The 20,826-nt window shown below is 48.7% G+C and overlaps 1 protein-coding gene across 1 annotated transcript in view; it reads left to right on the forward strand.

The window, feature by feature from the left end:
* Window positions 1-958: 958 nt before the first annotated feature.
* Window positions 959-20,826, forward strand: part of Cdhr3 (cadherin related family member 3) — a 54,671-nt gene continuing 34,803 nt past the window's right edge. Inside the window, exons 1-4 of the mRNA XM_055622767.1 lie at window positions 959-1,016; window positions 7,050-7,252; window positions 10,795-10,960; window positions 12,658-12,755. Coding sequence (XP_055478742.1) covers window positions 971-1,016; window positions 7,050-7,252; window positions 10,795-10,960; window positions 12,658-12,755 — 513 coding nt within the window. The 5' untranslated portion in view covers window positions 959-970. The remainder of the gene's footprint in view (window positions 1,017-7,049; window positions 7,253-10,794; window positions 10,961-12,657; window positions 12,756-20,826) is intronic.

Here is a 20,826-nt window from a genome sequence, read left to right on the forward strand (position 1 = left end):
GTGTACCTGGCACAGTGCTGCCACCATCATGGAAATGTTGTCAAGGGCCACACCACTCCTTAGTGGGCAGAAATCAGACTCCAATATTCTTCAGCCAACCTCTGGGCTCTGGAGGGGCCCTGGTGGTGGTCACCATGGGCCCAGAGATGGTGACTCTGCTCTGGGCATGTTTGTGAGGTGGTTTCTAAATTGCTAAACTGAGGACAATCTAGCCTAAATATGGGTAGCATCATTACCCAGGCAGGGGTCGCAGACGAAATAAAAAGGAACATGGCAGCTGAGAACTCCTCTGCTGCCTCACTGCAGACACAGGGTGACGCTGCCCGCTCTTGCTGCCACGATGACTACGCCCTCAAACTGTGAGATAAAAGGAGCCTTTCCTTCCTTGAATTGCATCTGTCAGGTGTGCTTTTACAGCAACAGGCAAAGTAAATGACACAGTGTCAAAGGGCAGCCTCTACCAGGTGTCAGAGACATTTGGTCCCAGCTCTCAGCTATTGTCTTGAGAATGAGTTTCAGTGAGCTCCAAGTCTGAGTCCCGTTCCTCATTCCAGGTCAGTAGAGACCCTCATCACTTGCAGGCTTCCCTTGGGCAAATGACACCAGGCCTGGGTACAGTGGAGGCCACCGTGATCAGGACATGTGCATATGGCTTTGACCAGTGTATCACTTTTTGATCTTCTGACTTCTTATGAGTTCTCTGTGGAGACGCATGGCTGAGGACTTTGGGGACTTGGGTTAGCTAGGATGGGCTAGTGAGCCTGTTGGGTAGCAGGATATCACACAAGTAGGTCATCAAGGAGCTAACAGACCACACATTGTTTAGAGTCTCCCTTAGCTACCATCTGTTTGTTTTCACGCCTGGCAACAGAGTCAGAAGGGGAAGGAGGATTGTGGTATCTAGAATAAATGTGGGCTAGAACACTGGGCGAAGATGCTGGAAAGCCGTATGCACAGGCAGCCATCCGGTATGAGGGGGCCAGTCATTGTCCTCACTCTCCTAGGGATCACCTCAGGTAGGAGCTCGGTGCACTGCAAAGCCTTGCTTGGCCTGCTTGCTTTGCAGGGTACCACATCATAAGAATGCCCCTCACCCCAGAAAAAACATGGCCCTGTGAGGGCTTCTCTGCAGTGCTGAGCGTGGGGCAGCTGCCCTGGGGAGGCTGCACTCTGGGGTCAGGGGTCCTGGAGCAGATGTGAATCGAGGGCCACAGGAGGGCCTAGGCTTGTGCAGACCTCCCTCTGCTGTGAATGGCCTGTGTTCTGAAGAAGAACTAAGGCTGGGAAAGCGCTTCTTAGAGCCTAGCTGTGTGTGGAGATCAAGTCAGTCTTTGCAACAACTTGTCCTTCTCTGAGGCACTGAACTTGACAAGTCATTCTTCAGGGAAACAGATATGGAGGGCAATTGCCTCCCTAAGCAGCAAAGGCCAGTCCTTCTGATAAAAGGCCCATCTGACACTTCCCATTCTTTCTCTCCTCCTTTCAAGAGCTTCAAGTATCTTCTACAATTTTTAAAGAATACCTTTAGTTTGGATTATTGAAATCAAGCTTTTTAAAATGAAGTTTTATATTTTGACTAGGTAACATATGCATACTATATTCACTCCTGTTAATTTGCAGGTTAATTTAGGGGTAACTTCCCTCTTTGATAGGTTATATGGTGAAGTACTTAGAGAAGGGCTTGGGACATTGTAAAAGCTTGATAAAAGCCAGTGGTGCTGGCATACGCCACTAAGTCCCCTAATCATAGTTCTAGATATTTGCTCAAATCTTTCTTTCTTTCCCTCAAGTGAAAGTGTCCTTCCTGAGTGCTTTTAACTAATGATAAAAATGTATATTCCTGTTTCTGTGCTCCAGGGGATGATGCTAGCTTGTGGTGTAAAGGTAGAAATATTTTCTACATCCAGGCCTTACCTGGATGATTAGTTCTAAACCAAAATGGATTTTTAAATTAAAATGCTTTTTCAAGATCCATAAAAAAATGAACATTTGATTTTCTTTTTTGATCTACAAATAAAAAAAAAATAACAACCGGGCTTCCTCGTTTTGAGCACTCCTTCACCTGAGCCTTTAGCCTGTGGAAAGCAGAAACTCTACAGAGTTTGGGGGGGGGGGCATGAACGGTCCAGGCTCTTACCTGAGGCAAACATTTGAAGGTTCTCCCAAAATATGAGCTTTTGAGTTAAGGGGTGACATTTACTGTCACTAGGGGAAGAATGAGGTTAGACAGATGCAGTCAGTGTCTTTCGTGCAAACATTACCCCCCGGGAGTGTTGTCATTAGGTGTGGAGGGAACAAATTGCACAAGGTGTCAAGTACTGGGGCACTTGGGATTTCCTATAGAAAAGTGCATCACACTCCCTCCTGGCCTAACAGACTACACACTTAATCACACATTTCCCTGCATGGTCAAAAGTCCTCGCCTTTTGATTGGCTCCTGTGACTTCTCTCATCTCTTGTGAGTCTGAGAACTTGATTAGTAATGACCTCTCTAGAGCTGCCGAGGTCTGGGGGATTCTGGGTGGGAGGGCAGACATCACACACCTGCCTTCAGCAAGTATGGCCAACAGCCACAACGTAAGCAAAACAGCCTCCTCTTTCCTTTCCTCAGGACTTAAGTTTCTTCAAGGCCCATATCAGGCACACCATCCCTCAGATCCTTCCCACTTGTTCTGGGTCATCATGAACCTTCTTCCCACTGCACCTTGGAATGGTCTTTGCCTATATGGGTTTTCTGTGCCAACAACTCAGAACAATGCCCAAATGCTCAACCAGCTAGCATAAGCCTTGTAACTCACTTCTAATGTATCTATCCTGTCTCTTCAACTACAATGTCAAGCCAACAATGTCAGGATTATACATCTCTTAGTGCTCTGTGGGTCCTCACTATCATCATGGCATCCAGTATAAATTTGGTTGTGTTGATTGCCATCTTTTCTAGGGTCTGGTGCACGTCTGTCTATGTCCTTCACATTTACTCATGAACATTCACCAAATGCAGAGCTTCAAACAGTGTACCTACTTCATATCTGTATTTGACTCAGCTTCTGTCCTCCCCATCTCCTACCAAGATGAGAAAAAAGATGAAAGTTTCTGTTTGGGGAAGCGATCATGTGTCACCTTGACAATGACTTACAAAGGAAATCCCCAGAGAACACTAATGAGGCAAACTCTTGAGTATATTCATGGGAAAGAGTTGAGACCAAAGTCTTTGCCCACCATATGCACCAAAGAGCCACATGCTCTTCACGAGCCAGAAAGGGAAGGACTGGGCAGAGGACCCCTGAGTATTTAAACCTGGGGTGTATGGAATAGAAAGCCTCCAGGGAGCTAGATTTTGTGCTGCCCCATGGAGATAAAGCATGTCGCAAGCCACAGGGGACCACTTGGTGGAGTCCTTCTCTCCTTCCTCCTTCATGTGGTCCTCGAACCCAGGTCATCAGGCTTGCACAGCAAGTACCACCTGCTGGGCCATCTCTCCAGCCCGTGAGAATGCATCTTAACTCTCACCCTCATGGTTTGAAAATTCAGGAGGAGAGTCAATTTCCAGAAAGCCTTTCTGTGGTACACATGACCTCCACAGAGATTGCAGAAGGCCTCAGCAGTTCTCCTCTCCACTTGCACCTGTCCCCTCCCCCTTCCCTCTCCTCTATGGAATTAGGAAAAGTCTAAAAGAAACCAGCTCTTCTCAGGGCAACAGCAGAGTGAGGCTCCCAGACAAACTCATCCTTTCTCGCTACCTACCAGCTAATATGATGGTCAGAATCAATGCTGAGGTCTACTTCTTTTCTTCTGTGTCCTGTTGGAGAATTTCCATGAATTTCAGGTGAGTTCCAGGACAGCCTGCACTGCAAAGTGAGATCCCATCTCAAACAAACAGCAAATTAGGCCTTTTCTCATTCTTAGAGGTCATATTTTGGAGCACCCAGAAGGCCCTCACCACATACAAACAACCCTCAATCAGCAATTCCCAGCATGTGCAATATAAGCCAAAGAAAATCATACTGTCTATAAATTGCCCAGTTGGTGGTATTCTATTATTGCACCACAAAATGGTCCAAGACAGTATTTGTGCATGCATCAGTGGTTCTTAATCCAAGAGAGTGCATCATGCCAGAGCCCTTGGAGAAAAAGTGACAACAGGAACCTACCTGGCCCTGGCCCTGGCCCTCTGGACCTCTTGTTAAGAGGTAGCCTTCAGCTGTGCTGAGTTTCCTTAATGTTTTTACTCTACAGTATTTTTTTTCCTCCTGGAACAAACAGTAGATTTGCAGATTTTGTCATTAGGCTCCTGTGGGTGTTCCTTAGCAACAGAACCCTGATTAGCAGCCATCTGGGCGGCTGCAGTGCCGCAGGAGAATTGACCCTGGAGTCCCACAGGTCAGGGTTCAGCCCAGTCACATGATCAGGCACAGCGATGCTGAAGTGTTCCTATTTCAAATCTCTACCTCAAAGCGGCGGCTTCCCCCACACTCCTTGATAAAGGCGAAAGTGAAGGACCACTCTTTATTCTTTCCTCGTGTGTATATGACGGGAGGCATGCACATGGACTTCAGAGAACTAACTCCACAAGGTTGTCCTCTGACTGCCACATGTTCTCTCCTTCCACCTCTATATGTGGTCCAGGGATGGAGCTCAGGTTCACGGGGCCTGCATGGCAAGCATCTTCTCCCACTGATGTATCTCACTGGCTCCTGGAGGAATTTTTACTGAGACAGTCTCAGGTGAGGGTTGTTTTGTGTCTCAACAGCAGGGCTGTCATATAGAGAAGCGGGCAGTGCGTTACAACTTAGTGTTGGGGCCCGGGGTGGTCAGCTTTCTGCCAGTTACTGAATCTAGGGAGACCTCAAGTGTCCCAACACCAGCTCTCAGGATGAGGCCCCACAGGCCTATTCCTAGGAAGGCTGTGATTCAGGGGAAACAAGTATTTCATGCATCAAGATAGCACAGCCAGCTCTGTGATTTCTAATCTATCCGCACGTGCCTTTTCTTTTTTCCACGTGTTAGATGTCAGCAATTCTAATTTGAGTCTTAATTAAGACACACGTGTAAGTCAAATTCCATGAAAACCTCCTGACTGCTCGTCAGACTCCAAAAAGAACCTTCTAGAAGACCAGCCTTAAGATGGAAATGAAGTGTCTTAGGAAGGAGAGTTGGCTTTGAGCCTCTGACCTCTCTGCTACAATTTGTCTGGTCACCTTTGGGTCCATTACTTTCAGCTGGGTGCCTTGGGAAACCCCTCAATCTTACCTGTGGAATGAAAGGGTTAATGCTCTGAGTATTGCCTCTCACCACATTAGCACACAGACCCTAGCCACTTGCTTATTGCAATTGCAGTCACTGTCACTGCCTCTTTGTTGGCGGGGCATCTGGAGAATGGCACACAGAGATTCTGCAGTGACTACTTGAGGTCACTGGGTCTATTTACCTCTTCCAAAACATCTCCCCTGCTGTCACTTGAAGGATGACCTTTAAGAAGGAGTGAGGGTGTTGATCTTGGAGTCAGCTGCCTCAGTAGGAGCACTATTTCTCCCATGCAATTTACTTCACGCTCAGGTCTTCTCGAAGATCGGATCGGTGCAGCAAAATCAAAGTGTCCACCCAGGCAAAACCTGGGGCAGTATTTGGGGACCACATCTTCTCTAGCCTCTGCAGTGCTCAAAGGATATGTGCTAAGGTTGGAAGCCCCAGCAATCCCCCAGTGAGGGGCGAGGCTGTGGAAACCCCAGGGAAGCTTATCACGAGTCCCCTACTCACACTCTTGCCAGGCTTCTATTGTAGCAGAATTCTTTGTGTGTTCGGAAGAGTGCGGTACTGGGGTCTGAGCCCAGGGCCATGTGTGTGGTAGGAGAGTACTCAGCTACTGAGATCCATCCTCAGTCTTCTTTTTATTTTTGAGACAGGGTCTCATCAAATTGCCCAGGTTGACTTGAACGCACTCTGTACATACATGTATCTTGGGCTTCTCATCCTCCTGCCTCAGCCTCCTCAGATTATAGGCCTATGTCACTACCTCCAGCTTCTGGTCCGACTCAGTGCTTATATTTTTGCTGCTGTGGATGGCCACTTATTGATGGCCAGGATGATCTCTTTCCAATCTCTTCCTCTTCTATTCCTTACTCTACTTTGTTTTATCTATGTCTTGAATGCTTATAGGGACACAGGTCGCTGGACTAATGGCTAACCTAGTTCACTATACACACCTATAAAGGCGCTGTTATAGAGGGTATAATCGGGACTCCTGAAGAACATGAATCTTTGGAGGACCCTATTCAGCCCGAGCCCACTGTAGTTTAGCAAGATTATAAAAACATGAGAGAATATGGCCTCTGCAATGGCCAAATCTGGCACAGTGCCATAGGGACCTTGGAATGGCCCCAGTATTCCCTGGAGAGGCACATGCTCCCTTAAATGGTTACAATTCCTTATCTCCAGGGAAGCCCAAGGAAATCCATGTGCCCTCCTGACTCTCTCATTTTCTCCTTTGTGAAATGAGGACAAACCACACAAGAAGTACTGCCTGATCCCCTACAGGATGTCCCTAAAACAGCTTCCAACGACAGCCCATTCACTGTCCTCGGCATTGCTAATGACTGAGGGAAAATCCACCATGATTCTGGAATTCTCTGGTTGTGCACACTCAATTCTCAGATGACCTCACTGAGACGAATCCAACACCGCCTCAGGGAGGAAAATAAACTTCCAGAATCTTCTGGGCCCCCTGCAAGGGAGAGGATGTTGTTAGCACGCCAAGGTCTTTGAGCGGTTCTTTCCCTGGCTCTTAACAAGGCTGGGAGGGAGGAGGGCAGCAGGGAGCCGGCGAGAAGCAGGGTCTTTGTTCCCCAGCAGCAGCACATTTCACGGCTGGTTGTTTCTTTGGCTCCCAGAGGACTCCACGTTTCACTTCCAAGGGCATAGTGAAAGCATTCAGTCTTGGTGACTGACCAGTCCCCTTTGTTGCCATGAAATGAAGTCACAGACCAAGCAGCAAAGTCTGTTTCCAGCCAAGGGCCTTGTGTTCATGTCACCTGGACTGTTTAAATCTACAGGAGGAGAGGCACTGCACCTGGTCCACCTGCCAGCCACTAGCAACGTGGCAGAGAACGCTCCACCTGCCACTTTGGTGCATGAGTTTTCCGTGAATTTATCAGTGTCATTGTCACCCGTGATCCCTGGATTTCCCATGGTAATCAATCCAAGACCCTTCACGGAAGCCTTCAGGGTAAACCGACTATCAGCAACCAACTTTGAGGTAAGCGGTCTCTCCCTTATGCCCCCATGTCTCCAAAGAAGATGTGCACGGGGTTACAGAAATCCATCCCTCTGTCACTGCTTTAAATTCCACTCTGCCAAGGAATCCCAGGACCCCCTCCCCCCCATGCTAAATGCCCCTGCCACCTTTGGGCTTTCCCCCTCTACCTCCACCGTCCCCTTGAACATTCACCACCCAGGATTCTGGGTGTGTGTTTGCACTGGCTGACCCTGTTCTTTGGAAGGGAGAGGATGAATCCGACAACCCAGGTCCTGGTGATCTTGAATCTAGGGAGTCACTCTGCTGTGGCTCGGTGATTGGGGGGGGCAGTCTGAAAGAGCAACCATATTTAATATGAAAGATGCACCCACATCTGCAAGCAAAATCTCAGCGTCTAGATCCTCAACATGCACATTCCCTCTCAGATGCAGACCCGAAAATTCACATTCACCTGTCATGTCACAGTTGCTCAACTGTCTACCTTGTCATTTGAGCCTTTGCCAAAGCGTCACTTTCCCAGAGGGAGAGTCAACCTGAAGACATCTTTAGGATCGAGGGTCCAGACTTGCCGGCCTTCAGTATTCTCCTCTTCAATCCCCTTACTTAACATGTCTGCCGCCTCCCAAAAGTAGAACCAGCTCTGCCATGAGTCCCTGGGGTCCTTGTGGGACACAGTGGGCTCAGCCTGGTCTAGACTTGGTAGCTTTCGTGAGGTCCACACTGGTATTGTTTTGTTTTGTTTTTTCTGAGTCAGGGTTTCTCTGTGTAGCCTTGGCTATCCTGGACTCACTTTGTAGACCAGGCTGGCCTTGAACTCACAGAGATCCACCCTCCTCTGTCCCCCAGAGTGCTGGGATGACAGGCATTGCCACTGGCCCCGGCTTATACTTGTATTCTTAAATCTAGTGGACTCTCTACATCATGAGGGAAGATTCAAAAAGTAGGAAGATGAGGGCTCTCCAGCTGCCTTGGAGAAGCCATGCCCTGAGGCTAGAGGCCAGAGGCCATAGTTCTCTCCACTCAAGGAGGGGTTCAGCCAGTCTTCACCTCATCAACCCATGGACATTCCTGGGACCCACATGCTGCCCGGCCTATCTCTTCTTGACATCTGGCCTAGTTTTAGCAGCTGCTGCCAGTCTGTTCCCCTTAGGCCTGCCAATTGCTCACACTTACAGAGTGTATCCTATGTGCTGGACACCACTGAAAAGGATTCTCACACTCCTGCTCTTGAAATCCTCCAGGTACAATGGTTGTCATTTCGACATTGCCTTCTAGCCACAGATGAGGGAAATGAAGCACAGCACAGAGAGACTGCAGAGTTTTTTCCCTAGCTTGCCTGGCTAACATGCAGCTGAGCTGTGACTGGAACCAAGGCAGCTAACTCTAGAGTTCTCATTATTTTATTTTAAACATCTTTATCAAGCTATTAGTTCACAAGTAGATCCCACTTCCTCCAGAGGCCCTCCTCAACCCTATAAGGCTAGTCATGGCCAGGGGTTTTCTGCTGGACTAGTGTCTCTAAGGAAAAAGCCTAATTACCCAGGCAGGGGAAGGACAGCAGGTGGGGCCCCGAGCAACAGCTGAGGAACTGTCCAAGGTCCTGTGAAGGTCAGTGCCATCCTCTTTCATCCTCCCATGGCTTAGTCTGACTCCTCTTTTCCCGTTAACTGTCCTGAGCACTGCGGGCCTCAACATTTGCTCAGCTTTGTTCAGGATGATATTGAAGTCAACATACATAAAGCCCAACTTACTGTTTACCCCAGAATTCTACAGCCAGATTGCCTGCAGCCAAATTGAAGTTCCTCACTCTTATCTGGTACCTCGGGAGAGCTCTTTCCCTTCCCTTCCCTTCCCCTCTCTTCCCTGACTTAGGCTTCCTATATAACATGGAGAGACACACCAACCTACAGTTGTTGTGACAAATAAAATAATAAAAAAGACTTGGCAGGAGGCAGACCCAGAACACTGGATAAACACTGGTGAGAACAGGCAGTTTTTCCCTCGTGCTGGTAGCAGCACGATTCCTTTGGTTTTAAGATGGGAAATGTGGACACTTGTGAGAATTCTACTTGCTTCCTGCAGAGAGTCCCTGCTAGTTCCCAAGGGTGATGTGGAAGAGTCAGTGTAACCAGGGATGAGGAGAGCACTAGAGCCTGAGCAGGAAGCTGGTGTATAAATGAGGAGGGCCTGAACTGTCGCTACAGGAGCCTGCTCAGGTAGATGTGTGTTCCCCACGCAGTTTCCGCTCCCAGGTTGAAATCCACCCTTGCAGAGAGTGCTTAATGCCTGAGCAACACCCTGAGTCAGCTCATTCATTTTTATCCTCGTGTTACAGATGGGGAAACTGAGGCACCGGATAGCTCCCTAACGGGAAACTGATCTTTGAAGTCAGTCAGTCTGGCTCAGGGCCTCTGCTTATGATATGCTATGATGCCTTAGCTCCCACAGACAAAATAGAGAGCCCAGCTCTGGATAAGCGGCCAGACGGACGAGGCTTAGACAAAGACAGGCTCTCTGCAGACAGCAGACCACCTTGTTCCCCTGTCCACCCTCACCCATCCTGTCTCCCTCCACTGCACGCGTTCACCTGCGGCTATCATCTCTCCTTGTGACCGGCCTAGATCTCGAACGGTCAAATCGGATACTCACCACCTCCTCCATGCAGCCCTCTCTAAACAGACAGCTTACAGCAATCTGTTCTCCCTCCCGACCCTCACCTCTGCTGTAAAGTGTCAGCTGATCATGGAGACCAGGGATGGCTTCCTGAGCTATAATCACGTGGGAACAAAAGGAGAAGGGATAGGAACTCCTCTGAGGTCACACAGAAGTTCAGCAGAGTAAGAGGACCAGAGCCAAGGGTTTTTACCACATGATGCTGAGGGTCCCGGCCCCTGATGTAGAAGCAGCCGAGGCTCTAGAAGGACTCCAGCCCTTCCGCTAGGGTTATAGTGCAATGGTAAAGCACTTTAACCAATATGTGTGAGGCTCTGGGTGCAAGCCCCATTAATGAAGAAAAAATAGAGGGAGACATGAAGAGCAGAGAGAAAGAACAAAGAGAGGACTTCTATACTATAACAACATGCCAGAAACTGGGTAATTAATGAAGAAAATAAAGTGATTCTTCCTGTTTCTGGGAACTCCAATGTCAAGGTGCTGGAATCTGGCCAGGGCCTTCTAGCTGCAGAAGGGCAATGGCCAAAACAGCAGCATGGTGAGGGGGCAAGGAAAAGATGGGCAAACAAGGAAGGCCTGGGAAGGTGGCCTGGGTTCCTCACAGCCTACTCTTGGAGATAAAGTGTTGATTCACTCAGGAGAACGGCACACTCGCCATCCACCAACCTCGCTTACTGGTCAGCTCACACCAGGCAGTACTGTAACACTGGTCATTCCATTTCAACACAAACATTTTCAGGGATAACTAAACCAGAGCCAAGTCCCTGAGCCTGTAGGAATTGTGCTCGGGACTCCTAAGGGCCCTGTGAAAAGCTTGCCTGCAAAGCAAGCCTTTTACGCGGATGCTGAGAGTCTTGCGTTTGTTTCAGGTTGTCACCACTGGGAAGGAACAACTGGATTTTGAAACAGGACCAAAATCATTTGATTTGCAGATTTATGTTAAGGATGATGTTGGCGTCACAGACTTGCAGGTCCTGACGGTTCAGGTGACAGATGTGAACGAACCGCCTCAGTTTCAAGGCAACTTAGCGCAAGGTGAGACAAACCCCAGCATCAGGGAGGACCCTGCGGGACAGAGCCGCACACAAAGTAAACGAAAAAGCAGCTGCTTCCTCGGAAAAGGCAGCTGCTTAACGAGCAGGGAAAAATGAAGCGTCTTTCTCTCAGCATGCCCAGTCGTGCCACCCAGCAGCCTTTAGAGCCTCGCATCTGTGCTTCTCTCTGTCCCTCTCGGGCTTGGGAAGCATGCTGAATGCAGGGACCTCGAAATGGAGCATTTCAGAGGAACCTGGGCTCAGCCCACTGTAGGATTATCACCATATTCTGCATCCGCAGACCAGCTGTCCTGTTCTCCCTCATGGACTCTGTGGGCATTACGTGCCCTGGACCTGCCTGGGAGACATCCGGGACAATATGAGGAAATGGAAAACTAGGGGTATAGCTTGGTGGTGGAATGGTTGTATCACATGCACAAGGCCGTGGGTCCAATCCCCCTACATTCCCCAAAAATATAAACAAGAGTGAGGAATGGCTCAGCAGGGAAGACCTCTCACTGTGTGAGCCTGGCAACCCCAGTTCCGTACCTGGCACCTACACAAAATCGGAAGGAGACAGCTGTTCTCTGATCTTCACGAGCATGCTATGGCATGTACACACCCACACACCATGCACACATGTGGGGATGTGTATACACAGAGAGAGAGAGAGAGAGAGAGAGAGAGAGAGAGAGAGAGAGAGAGACAGTAACAGTTAATACACTTAAAACAATACAGAGAACAAAGATGGGACCTGGGGACACTTCCCATCGGATTTTGCCAAGCGCCTAGCTGTGCACACTCTCTGTACAACGACAATCTCAAGTCCATTGTTCCTCCGGAGCTCTCCTTGAACTCACCACTCAGCCATCCGTTTTATCCAATGTCTCCTGGACATCTAAGGCCTCCCAAACTTAGCAAGCCTCTCAAACCAAACTCCTACCCCCACCCCAACCATCTCTAGTGTCGTTCCTATTTTAGCGGCTAGCACATCCAAGTTCAAGGTTAGCTCTGCACCGTCAGGCTGGATCTGAATTCCAACCCTATTACTTAACAGATGAGAGAACTCTGTAGCCTTTCTGACAGAGTTCCTCCTCCATTGTAAAATCCTAATTACACTATCAAAATAATTAAAACGTGGTCTTTTTTACGGGACTGTTATGAGGACAAAGAAAGAAATGGGTGGCCTGTTCAGCATGGCACCCACAAGAAATGTTCCTTTCAAGACCTTGGCCTCTTTTCAGACAGTAAGGGTCCTTGCTGCCCTTATCAACAGGAACACTGTAGGAGACTGGAATTGGGTTTTGGTCCCTTCCTTGAGCTTCTGGGAGCTCCTCAGATTCCTCCAACTCTTCCCTGCCCCTCTGTGTGGCCACTGATTACAGACATGCCCTTCTGCTGGGACCCCGTGTGTTTCACAGGGTCACTTTAACATAAGAAGATGTGTCTGAATGTGAAAGGCTTGTGCTGGCAGCACTCGGGGGCTTCCCAACTGAAGACATGCAGCCAGTACTGTGTACTGTAGAGATCTCCACAATGTGGTTCAAGCTGTCTTTCGCTGGCTCTCATCATTGCAACTCTCTCTGTCAATGATGACAGCATGCCTCGTTGGTTCCCTTCAGCAGTAGCATCTGGATGGCCTGCTGTTACAGCCCCCTATCTGACAAGACATTTTTATTCCCCTTTGGCTTGGAACAGGTTTAAATCTCTATGTAGTAGAAAGAACAAACCCTGGATTCATTTACCAGGTGGAGGCCTTTGACCAGGAAGACACAAGCCGGAACACACCCCTCAGGGTAAGCATCCTAGGCGGCAGGTCTGGCCAGGGCTCTGGGGACATAGTGCCCTGTGATCTTGGACAAACTCTAACATTGTTGAGCTCCTGTGCCTGAGTGACAGCGAAAGCAGGAGAGTACTTGACACAGGCAGGGCTTGCTCATGTGAGAGGCGGCTCATGAAGCCACCTGGCCCAGGCCAGATCAGGCTGGCAGCGTTTGCTTTCAAGCCGATACCAAGCCACCTATGCTATGAGAAACATAAACACTAAAGTGCACCCCAAACCAGGTACTAACCTTCTAAGAGATGGAGTCAAACTTGTAGCCAAGACATTTTTTCTTTTTAAGCCTCAGGAGTTTTGGTGCAGAGCAGGGACTGGCTGATTCAGCCTGAGACAGCTGAGATTTCCTCTCTCTCCTATTTGAAATCAGATTCCTTCTTGGAGCTGAGCTTTTAGATCCAGCAATCCCAGGCAAAGCCTCTTAGCTATTCCTGGGAAGGGTGCCTCTCCTTGCCTTTCTGAGGCTGAGCTTACCCTGCAGTTGCCAGGATCACCCTGGAGGAAAACATGATGGTAATTTCACTCATTTACCAAGGGAGCAGGGTGCCCAGATGCCAACCCTGCTGTGTAGAGACTAAATTTGGACAGTCAGGCTACTGGTAACACCAGAGGCCTGATTCTCCTGTTTGCTGTGGATTGGCAGCTTCAACAGGAGCAATTTTTTTCTAACAGGAAAAAGTGATCCAGGGGAATAATCTCCAGGACGACTGTAGGTAGCCACAGGGGCTGAAACAGCTGCTGGAATGATAGGGCAGGCATCTCCATTATAACAGAAAGCTGTTTTTCTTAGACAGTGTCCTTGTGTTCAAGAACATCCATTCCTTCATTTGTTCAAGAGTCAGCTTTTGCATAAAGAAGTGAACTTGGAATGGGTGGGTGTCCACTCTGGTGAAAGCAACAATGCTGTGTGACAAAACTTTTCCTGGGAAGACCCTACATACCCATCTCCTTACCGCACAGCAGACCAAAGCATAGCTACCACCAAAGTCCAACTGGGTGAAGCAATAAATACCACTGGGGCTATGTACAGGAGCATGAGTGAGGGGTTACTTTCAGCGGTAGGAATGACTCAAGGACATCTGCATCACCAAAGCCCACCCCAGCATGGGTGACAACTCACAATCAGGGAACCTGAGACACACTGCATAGACTGAGCTCAGCTCAACAAGTTGGAAAGTGCCCTTTCCAGGAGCCTCAGTTGGTCTAACCCTCCTCCAGGCCACTGGTTCGAGTCTTCTTTTCAGCTCTATTGTTTACTCTGGCAGGGAATCTGGTCTGTTTCAGAAACTTCCTGAAGCTGTTTTGAGTTGTCTACCTTCCTCCCTAAGGAGATTCCCTGCACGGTAGAATATTTCAATCTCTGATGAGCAAACGGTTACAGAACAAACAATAAGGGTTTTAAATGAGCATTTACTAAGAGCATGCTTGCTATGGAGGGCAAATATAACAGAAAATATAACCACATCAGAGGATAGGAGATAAATTAGTGTGTATATGTGCATGTGTGTATGCGTTTGTGTGTGTGCTCAAGGAGGCCAATGCTCAAGAAGGGCAGAGGAAGACCCTTTACCTTGACTTTATTCTTTTCAGTCAGATTCTTACTGAATCTTGCTAGGCAGAGGCCAGCAAGCACAGGGATGCTGCTGTGTCCCATCCCCCACAGTGTAATGATCACAGACACCCTCAAGCTCATCTGGTTCTTTAGTGTGAGTGTCAGAATCTGAACCTAAGCCCTCATGTTTGTATACTGAGTGTTCCACTCACTGAGCCATCTCTCCAGCCCTAGATTGTGTGGGTTTTTGTGTTGTCATTGTCTTGTTTTGTTTTGGAGACAGGGTGTCTCTATGTAGCCTTGGCTGTACTGGACTCTACCAGGCTGGCCTGGAACTCACGGGGAGGCCTCTGCCTTTGTGAGTGCTGGGATTACAGGCATGTGCCATGATAAACTGTGTTTTTTTACTCAGGTTCCATGAAAAAAAAATAGATACTGTATAAAATTATAATTTGACAAAACCAACAACAAAGCAGGTGTATCTTAGTGAGGTCTATTTCTTCAGATTCCTCGTGCGAGGCCCCTGAGGGTCTGGTGATGAACTGCTTGCTATAGGGTGGGAAGTAGAGACAAGGTTAGTGGGACCTTCTTGTTTCTTTGTTCTTCTCATTTGCCAAGGTGCTATGTTTGGGACACTGTGTTCTGAGTGATGTGCATGCATCAAATGACAATGACTCAGTTGGATACTGACTACAAAGTGTGGATAAGTTACACTGCGGTCTCTGTTGGTTACTTTTCTGTTACTGTGATAAAATACCAGGAACAGCTGCACTGTGGTGGCACACGCCTTTAGTCCCAGCCCTGGGAAGGCAGAGGCAGGCAGAGCTCTGAGTCTGAGGCCAGCCTGGTCTACAGAGTGAGTTCCAGGACAGCCAGGGCTAGCTACACAGAGAAACTGTCTCTCTCCCCACCAAAAAAAAAGAAAAAAACCAAAGAAACTTAAGTAAGAGTTTATTTTGGCTTATGGTTCCAGAAGAATAACAAGAGCCATCGCGGCTGGGAGGCATATGGTGCCTGCTGCAACCCTGGTGGCACACATCTTAAATCCCAAGCACCAAGTAGACAGCAAACCGGAAGTAGGCGGGGCTTTTCGCCCTCGAAGCCCACCCCCCGTGATGTGCACCATCTGAACCTCCCAAACATCACCACTAGTTTTCAGATTCCTAAGGCTGGGGGGACACTTCTCCTCATTCAAACTACCACAGGGTCCAGGTGAAGAGCAGCCTTTTGAAAGCAGCACTTCATTTCTTATGTGTACACTCATACACATACCCCCCCCCCCCACACACACACATACGGGTTTTTTTGAGACAGGGTTTCTCTACATAGCCCTTGCTGTCCTGGGTGTCACCATGTGACTCACCTCAAACTCACAAAAATCCACCCAGCTCTACCTTCCTGGTGATGGGATTAAAGGCGTGTGCCGCCCACACCTGGCTCTTTCTCTATTTTTGGTGTTTTCATGTTTTCAGACAGGGTAGCCTAGCCCAGGCTGGCCTCAAACTTGCAATCCCCCTACCTCAGGCTCCCAAGTGCTGGGATTATAGGTACGCTTTACTGTACCTAGCCAGATTTCTATTTTAAGTCTCTATTTTAATACATCTCCAAGTTATACAGCTGGCATGAGGTTCCACTCCTTCCGACACCCACCTCAGGTGCAGTTGTCCCCTGGAAGGGACCAGTGTGCCAGGGTACCTCCCTCTAAACCGTGCAGCTCTGTCAACGTGTTTTGGAGGAAACTGTAAACCTAGAGCAGGTACAGACTGTGGGACTGTTTACAGAAAGATGCTCCTGGCTTGTCAGAGAAAGCACTAATGATGTGTTTAACTCATGTGTGGGACCAAATAGCTGTATGAACAGCTAACTGTCTAGAACGATCAAAGTCTAGAGAAAAGAAGTAATGGTTTGGACAGTACCACCTTCTCCCTGGTCTTCGTATTTAGGTGCTTGTTTCTGGTCACCAGCGGTACCGAGAGACATAGTTGGCTGTTCAAAGCAGAAAGGCTACAGTTAACGCTCCACTGACAAGGTCCATGCTGCTCACCTTTGGCTTGAAATTGCAACCTCCAGGGAACTTTAAACACTCACGGGTGTCCTGAGAGTGTTCCTAAGAGTTTAGGGTTGTGGGGTTGTAGATGGAGAGGGAGGTCTGCCCAGTGGACAGCTGTTTGAGCAGAAAGGCTGAGACACTGGTTCCCGAAGGCATCTCATGTTTGGCATGTGCTGAGAACAGATGAGGCTGCCTGAAGAATGCAGATTCCTGCGCTCGGCAGGCAAATGCTGAATCAGCACGCAGACTTCAGATTGCTTTGTGGGACTATGCTCAGACCCGCTGAGCTGAGCGAGAACAGACTCGAGGAAGCTTGGGCACACGTACTGAAGCCACCTGGGCTTGGTCTGTGCCTCTTCCCTCGGCTGATGGGCTCCATAAAGTTTACCCTCCTCCCCAAATGAAGGGTAAGTTCCAGAAAGATCTAGCACACACGATGAACCCTGACCCTGCAGACGAAAAAGCATCCCACCGGCTCTTAACACAGTTCAAGGAAGTGGAATCACATCACAGGCCATGTAAAATAGGCATGCATCCAGAAGCCACAGCCTTTGCTCCTTTATCGGATCTTGTTTTAAAGAAACCTAGCAAGCATGCAGTTGCGTGTTGTTGTGAACACCCTTGCCCATCGCTGTACCCGTGCAACCAGAGATGAATGTTTGCAGATGTCGTTTTGAATGTTTTAATGGCCACATTAAGAGTACAAGAAACCAGGCAGCATTAATTCTTGTCAGCTCACAGATGCTCTAGCTTCTTCTCTGCCCATCCCAGAAATCAGGTCACACAACCATGCAGTCTTTCCCTTAGGACAAAAAGCTGACAGGCGCCTGCAGTGACTCAGCCCAGCCCCTCCCACCCCTCTGCTGAGCAGCCTGAACTAGTACCTGCCTCCTGGGATGCAGGCTAAGCTACAAGCTGTGGAACTTCCCACCATTTCTTAAAAACCTATGGAATCAGAAAGCCCCCTTTGTTCTGAAGATTTGAAGGGTCTTCAGGGCCCCTGTCATGCTAAGCATGGCACTTGTCTCTCCTAAGGAAGCTATTCTTTGGAATTTGAAGGGAAGACTTCCTCTCCTTCAAGGCCTCACCATATTGCCTACGGTGTGATGCTACACACACACACACACACACACACACACACACACACACACACACATACACACTGGTTAAAATCTTTCTTAAAAACTCTTCTGAAGGATGGTCTCATGTCAGTTCCTTTCTGCAGACCTGTCCCTCCGTTCTTTCTTCCCAGGTTAAAATAGTTACAATATAGCTTAATTCGGTATGTGTAACATATCACCAAAGGACAAACGAGATAGTTTACACTCACTTTTCACATGATCTTAGAACACTTCACCCATAGGCCCCCCTCCGTTAGGCCAGCCACATTTCAGGTGCTCAGCGGTGGCATGCACATGGGCTGAGAGGCGTTGTGGGTGCTCAGGCTTGTATCTTGACATGGTTCCATCCCCTGGGACTCCTTCTTCATCCTGATGAGGGTGCAGGTGGAGCTGGGATCCAGAGGCTGCCCACAAATGGAAAGACACGCTCCTTGAGAATGCTCAGGCTCTGGCTTTCTTCTGGAACCCACTCAGTAATTTTCCACCTGCTGAAGGCGGCTTGCACGCCCACCCTGCCTCCATCCCTCTCATTGCCAATGGCCCTTGGCTACGCAGAGCCTCCTTGGAGACTCTGGGGATACTAATAGGTTTTGCAGCTGGAGGCAAAGTGATGTAGTGCACAGCCCCTCCATTAAAGGGCTTCCTCAGACCTTTCCATTAAGGAAGACCTTTTGCATGAAATGAAGTGTGCTTTGTCTTCGCCAGGGCAGACAAAGGATTAAATTAAAAGAGCAATGGTCTCACTGCTGGTAGAGCAACAGGACATTCTCGCTTATATGGGTGGCTCTGAGGGGAGCCCAGTCGGCAGTTCTTCCCCGAAGTCCTCTATGCTGAATAGACCAATAAAGGCCATGGATAGATGGCATAGTTATTCATTTAACTGTTAGAGTGTGGGGAGTATGTAAGTGGAGGTCAAAGAACAGCCCTGAGGAACTGGTTCTTTCCTTCAACCCTTGGGATGGAACCCAGATCACAAGGCTTCTTTGCCGAGCTGTGTGGCAAGTACTATCACCTGCTGTGTGCTAAGTCGTCATACTGCTGCTCAAAGATTCCTCCCTTTCCCCTTTGCCCCCCTCCTCCCCCTGCAAGTGTTCTATCACTGAGGTACAGCCACAGCCCTTTTTAGACAGGGTCTTGCTGTGTAGCCTAGGCTGGTCTCCTAAATCTTATTTCTCCTGCCTCAACCTTTTGGATGCTGGGATTATAAACTGTCGTGTAATAGTTTCCTCAGAGATTGAAACATTTTATCGTGCAGAAATATTCTTAAGCAGGAAGGTAAACGACTCAAAATAGCTTCAGGAAGTCCCTGAAACTGAGCAGATTCTGTAGGTCCCTCTTTGCCAGGGTAAGCAATAAAAGCTGAGAGTTACTGTCAGGTAAGCTGCAAAGAGGACTTAGACCAGACCAGCTCCCTGGAAGAAGCAGAAACCAGCCAGGCTGCCTGGAAGAAGATTAGAGCAACTGAGGCACCTGGAAAGGATACTCTCCAACATGTTGAGCTGCCTGTAGGCTGTGACGTGTGCTCAAGGGTCCCAGCTTTGCAAGCTGCCACCCGTGCTGGGTGGGCTTTGGTGATACGGCTGTCTGTTCACCCATATTGCTGTAAGTAAGCCCAACAGAACTCATTGGTTCACCAAGCTGAACTTCAGTAGTACCCTGCTTTGGTGTGTCAGGGGATCCCTACCTGGGGTGAGCAGAAGTGTGTTGCATCTCCCCAGGGAAAGGATCCTCAGGCCTGCACCGCTATCTAGCTTCTGGAGAGAGCTTTCCCAGCTGTTTCCTTCTGAGTACCTAAGGCTTTTTGGTAACTGCAATGGGTACCCAGGTCTTTCTACCTGATTCTGGCAGTTCTGTTCTGAGGGGAAAGGCTTCCCCAATGGAGGTCTTGCAGCTCTGAAGGTAAAGGTTTCCCCAATCCTCATGTTATAGCTGAAAGGAAAGGTATCCTGGCAGTCAGGAGCCAAGGACTGCCACAGAGTCACATGGCACAAGAAACCTCACACAAGAGTTTTATCGGAAGAGACAACAAGAGGATGGCTGCCCCTGCTCAGGCGAGATGCATAAGAGAACTGAGCAGTAGACAGGCTTACAAAGGGCTTCTTGGAAGAGGGGTTTTCTAGGGTGGAGACTTTCAGGGTGGGGGTTGGGGGATTTTAAGCCAAGCTCAGGGATTGGTGGGAATTTGTGCTCAGACACTGGATGGTTTAGGTAAGTTTTCAAAGTCAGAACTGGGCTCAGCCCTTTTACCCTACATAGCCATGATGCCCCATTCTTTCCCTCCTGATGGCTTTCCCACCACGTGCCCCCTGTAATATGTCCTGCTGTGAACTCTGAAGTCAGCCCTTGAAGTCATAGCAAAAGGCATGCTACCTGAGGTCTTCATGTGAGGCTCAGGAGGGGAAGCCCTCAGGCCTGGGTGATTTCACCCCCAGACTCACAGCTGCTGATGGCTGCCCATGCTTTCTGGGGGACGCTCAGGTCAATGGAGATTGCTGCCCTTCAGACTGGCAGAGCATGGATCACAGAGACAGGACTCAAGACTCCTTGTGGCATTCCTCCAAGAGAAGGGGCAGGGATATTAGTACATCGGTTGTTACAGTAAATCAGATATTAGGCACTCAGTTGTTAGAGTGCTCCCCTAATGGGCACAGAAGTCTGGGTTCAATCCTTAGGATGCCATAAAACTCGTTATATAGCGAAGCGGAGGCCAGCCTGGAATACATGAAATGCTGTCTCAAAAAACAAATAAGCAGCAGCTACACAACTCCCAATACACAAATTTGTCAACGTCTCTAAAGAACATTTAAGTGCCTGCCATACCCACTTAGCTCTTCCACACAGACAGAAGCCAGTGTGGGCTGCCATGGGTTAGCTTTATATTAGTGGGTTTCTTTTTCAGTCAAGGCTTTCTTCCTTCTTCCCCCAACCTGCCACCCCGGAGCTGGTATAGGGGTAGCATATAAGAAAAGAGGAGGAATTTGATGGGTGTTTGTTTGTTTCAAAGTATTCAGCTGAAACTAAGAAATCTAACTAACGCATGGCATTGTATTTCTAACCCGACAAGCCGATTGGAAGATCCTGTCCCGTGTGCTGTTCTTCTGGGGGTGTAAGGGTGTAATACTGTCCCTTGTTCTAAGGGGCAGTATTTGCTTGAGACTCCCAAGAGCAAGTTCTGAGTGCAAAGGAGACTTATTTGCCCCAGAAGGACAGAGGGCATGGAATAAGAGATAAAGACAGCTAGAGGATGAGGGGGAAGGGAAAGGGAATAAGGGAGAAGAGGAAGAGATATTTGTCTCAGAGTGGAATG

The sequence above is a fragment of the Psammomys obesus genome, unplaced genomic scaffold (assembly GCF_907164565.1).
Source record: "Psammomys obesus unplaced genomic scaffold, mPsaObe1.curated_primary_1811, whole genome shotgun sequence".
Taxonomy (NCBI): Eukaryota; Metazoa; Chordata; class Mammalia; order Rodentia; family Muridae; genus Psammomys; species Psammomys obesus.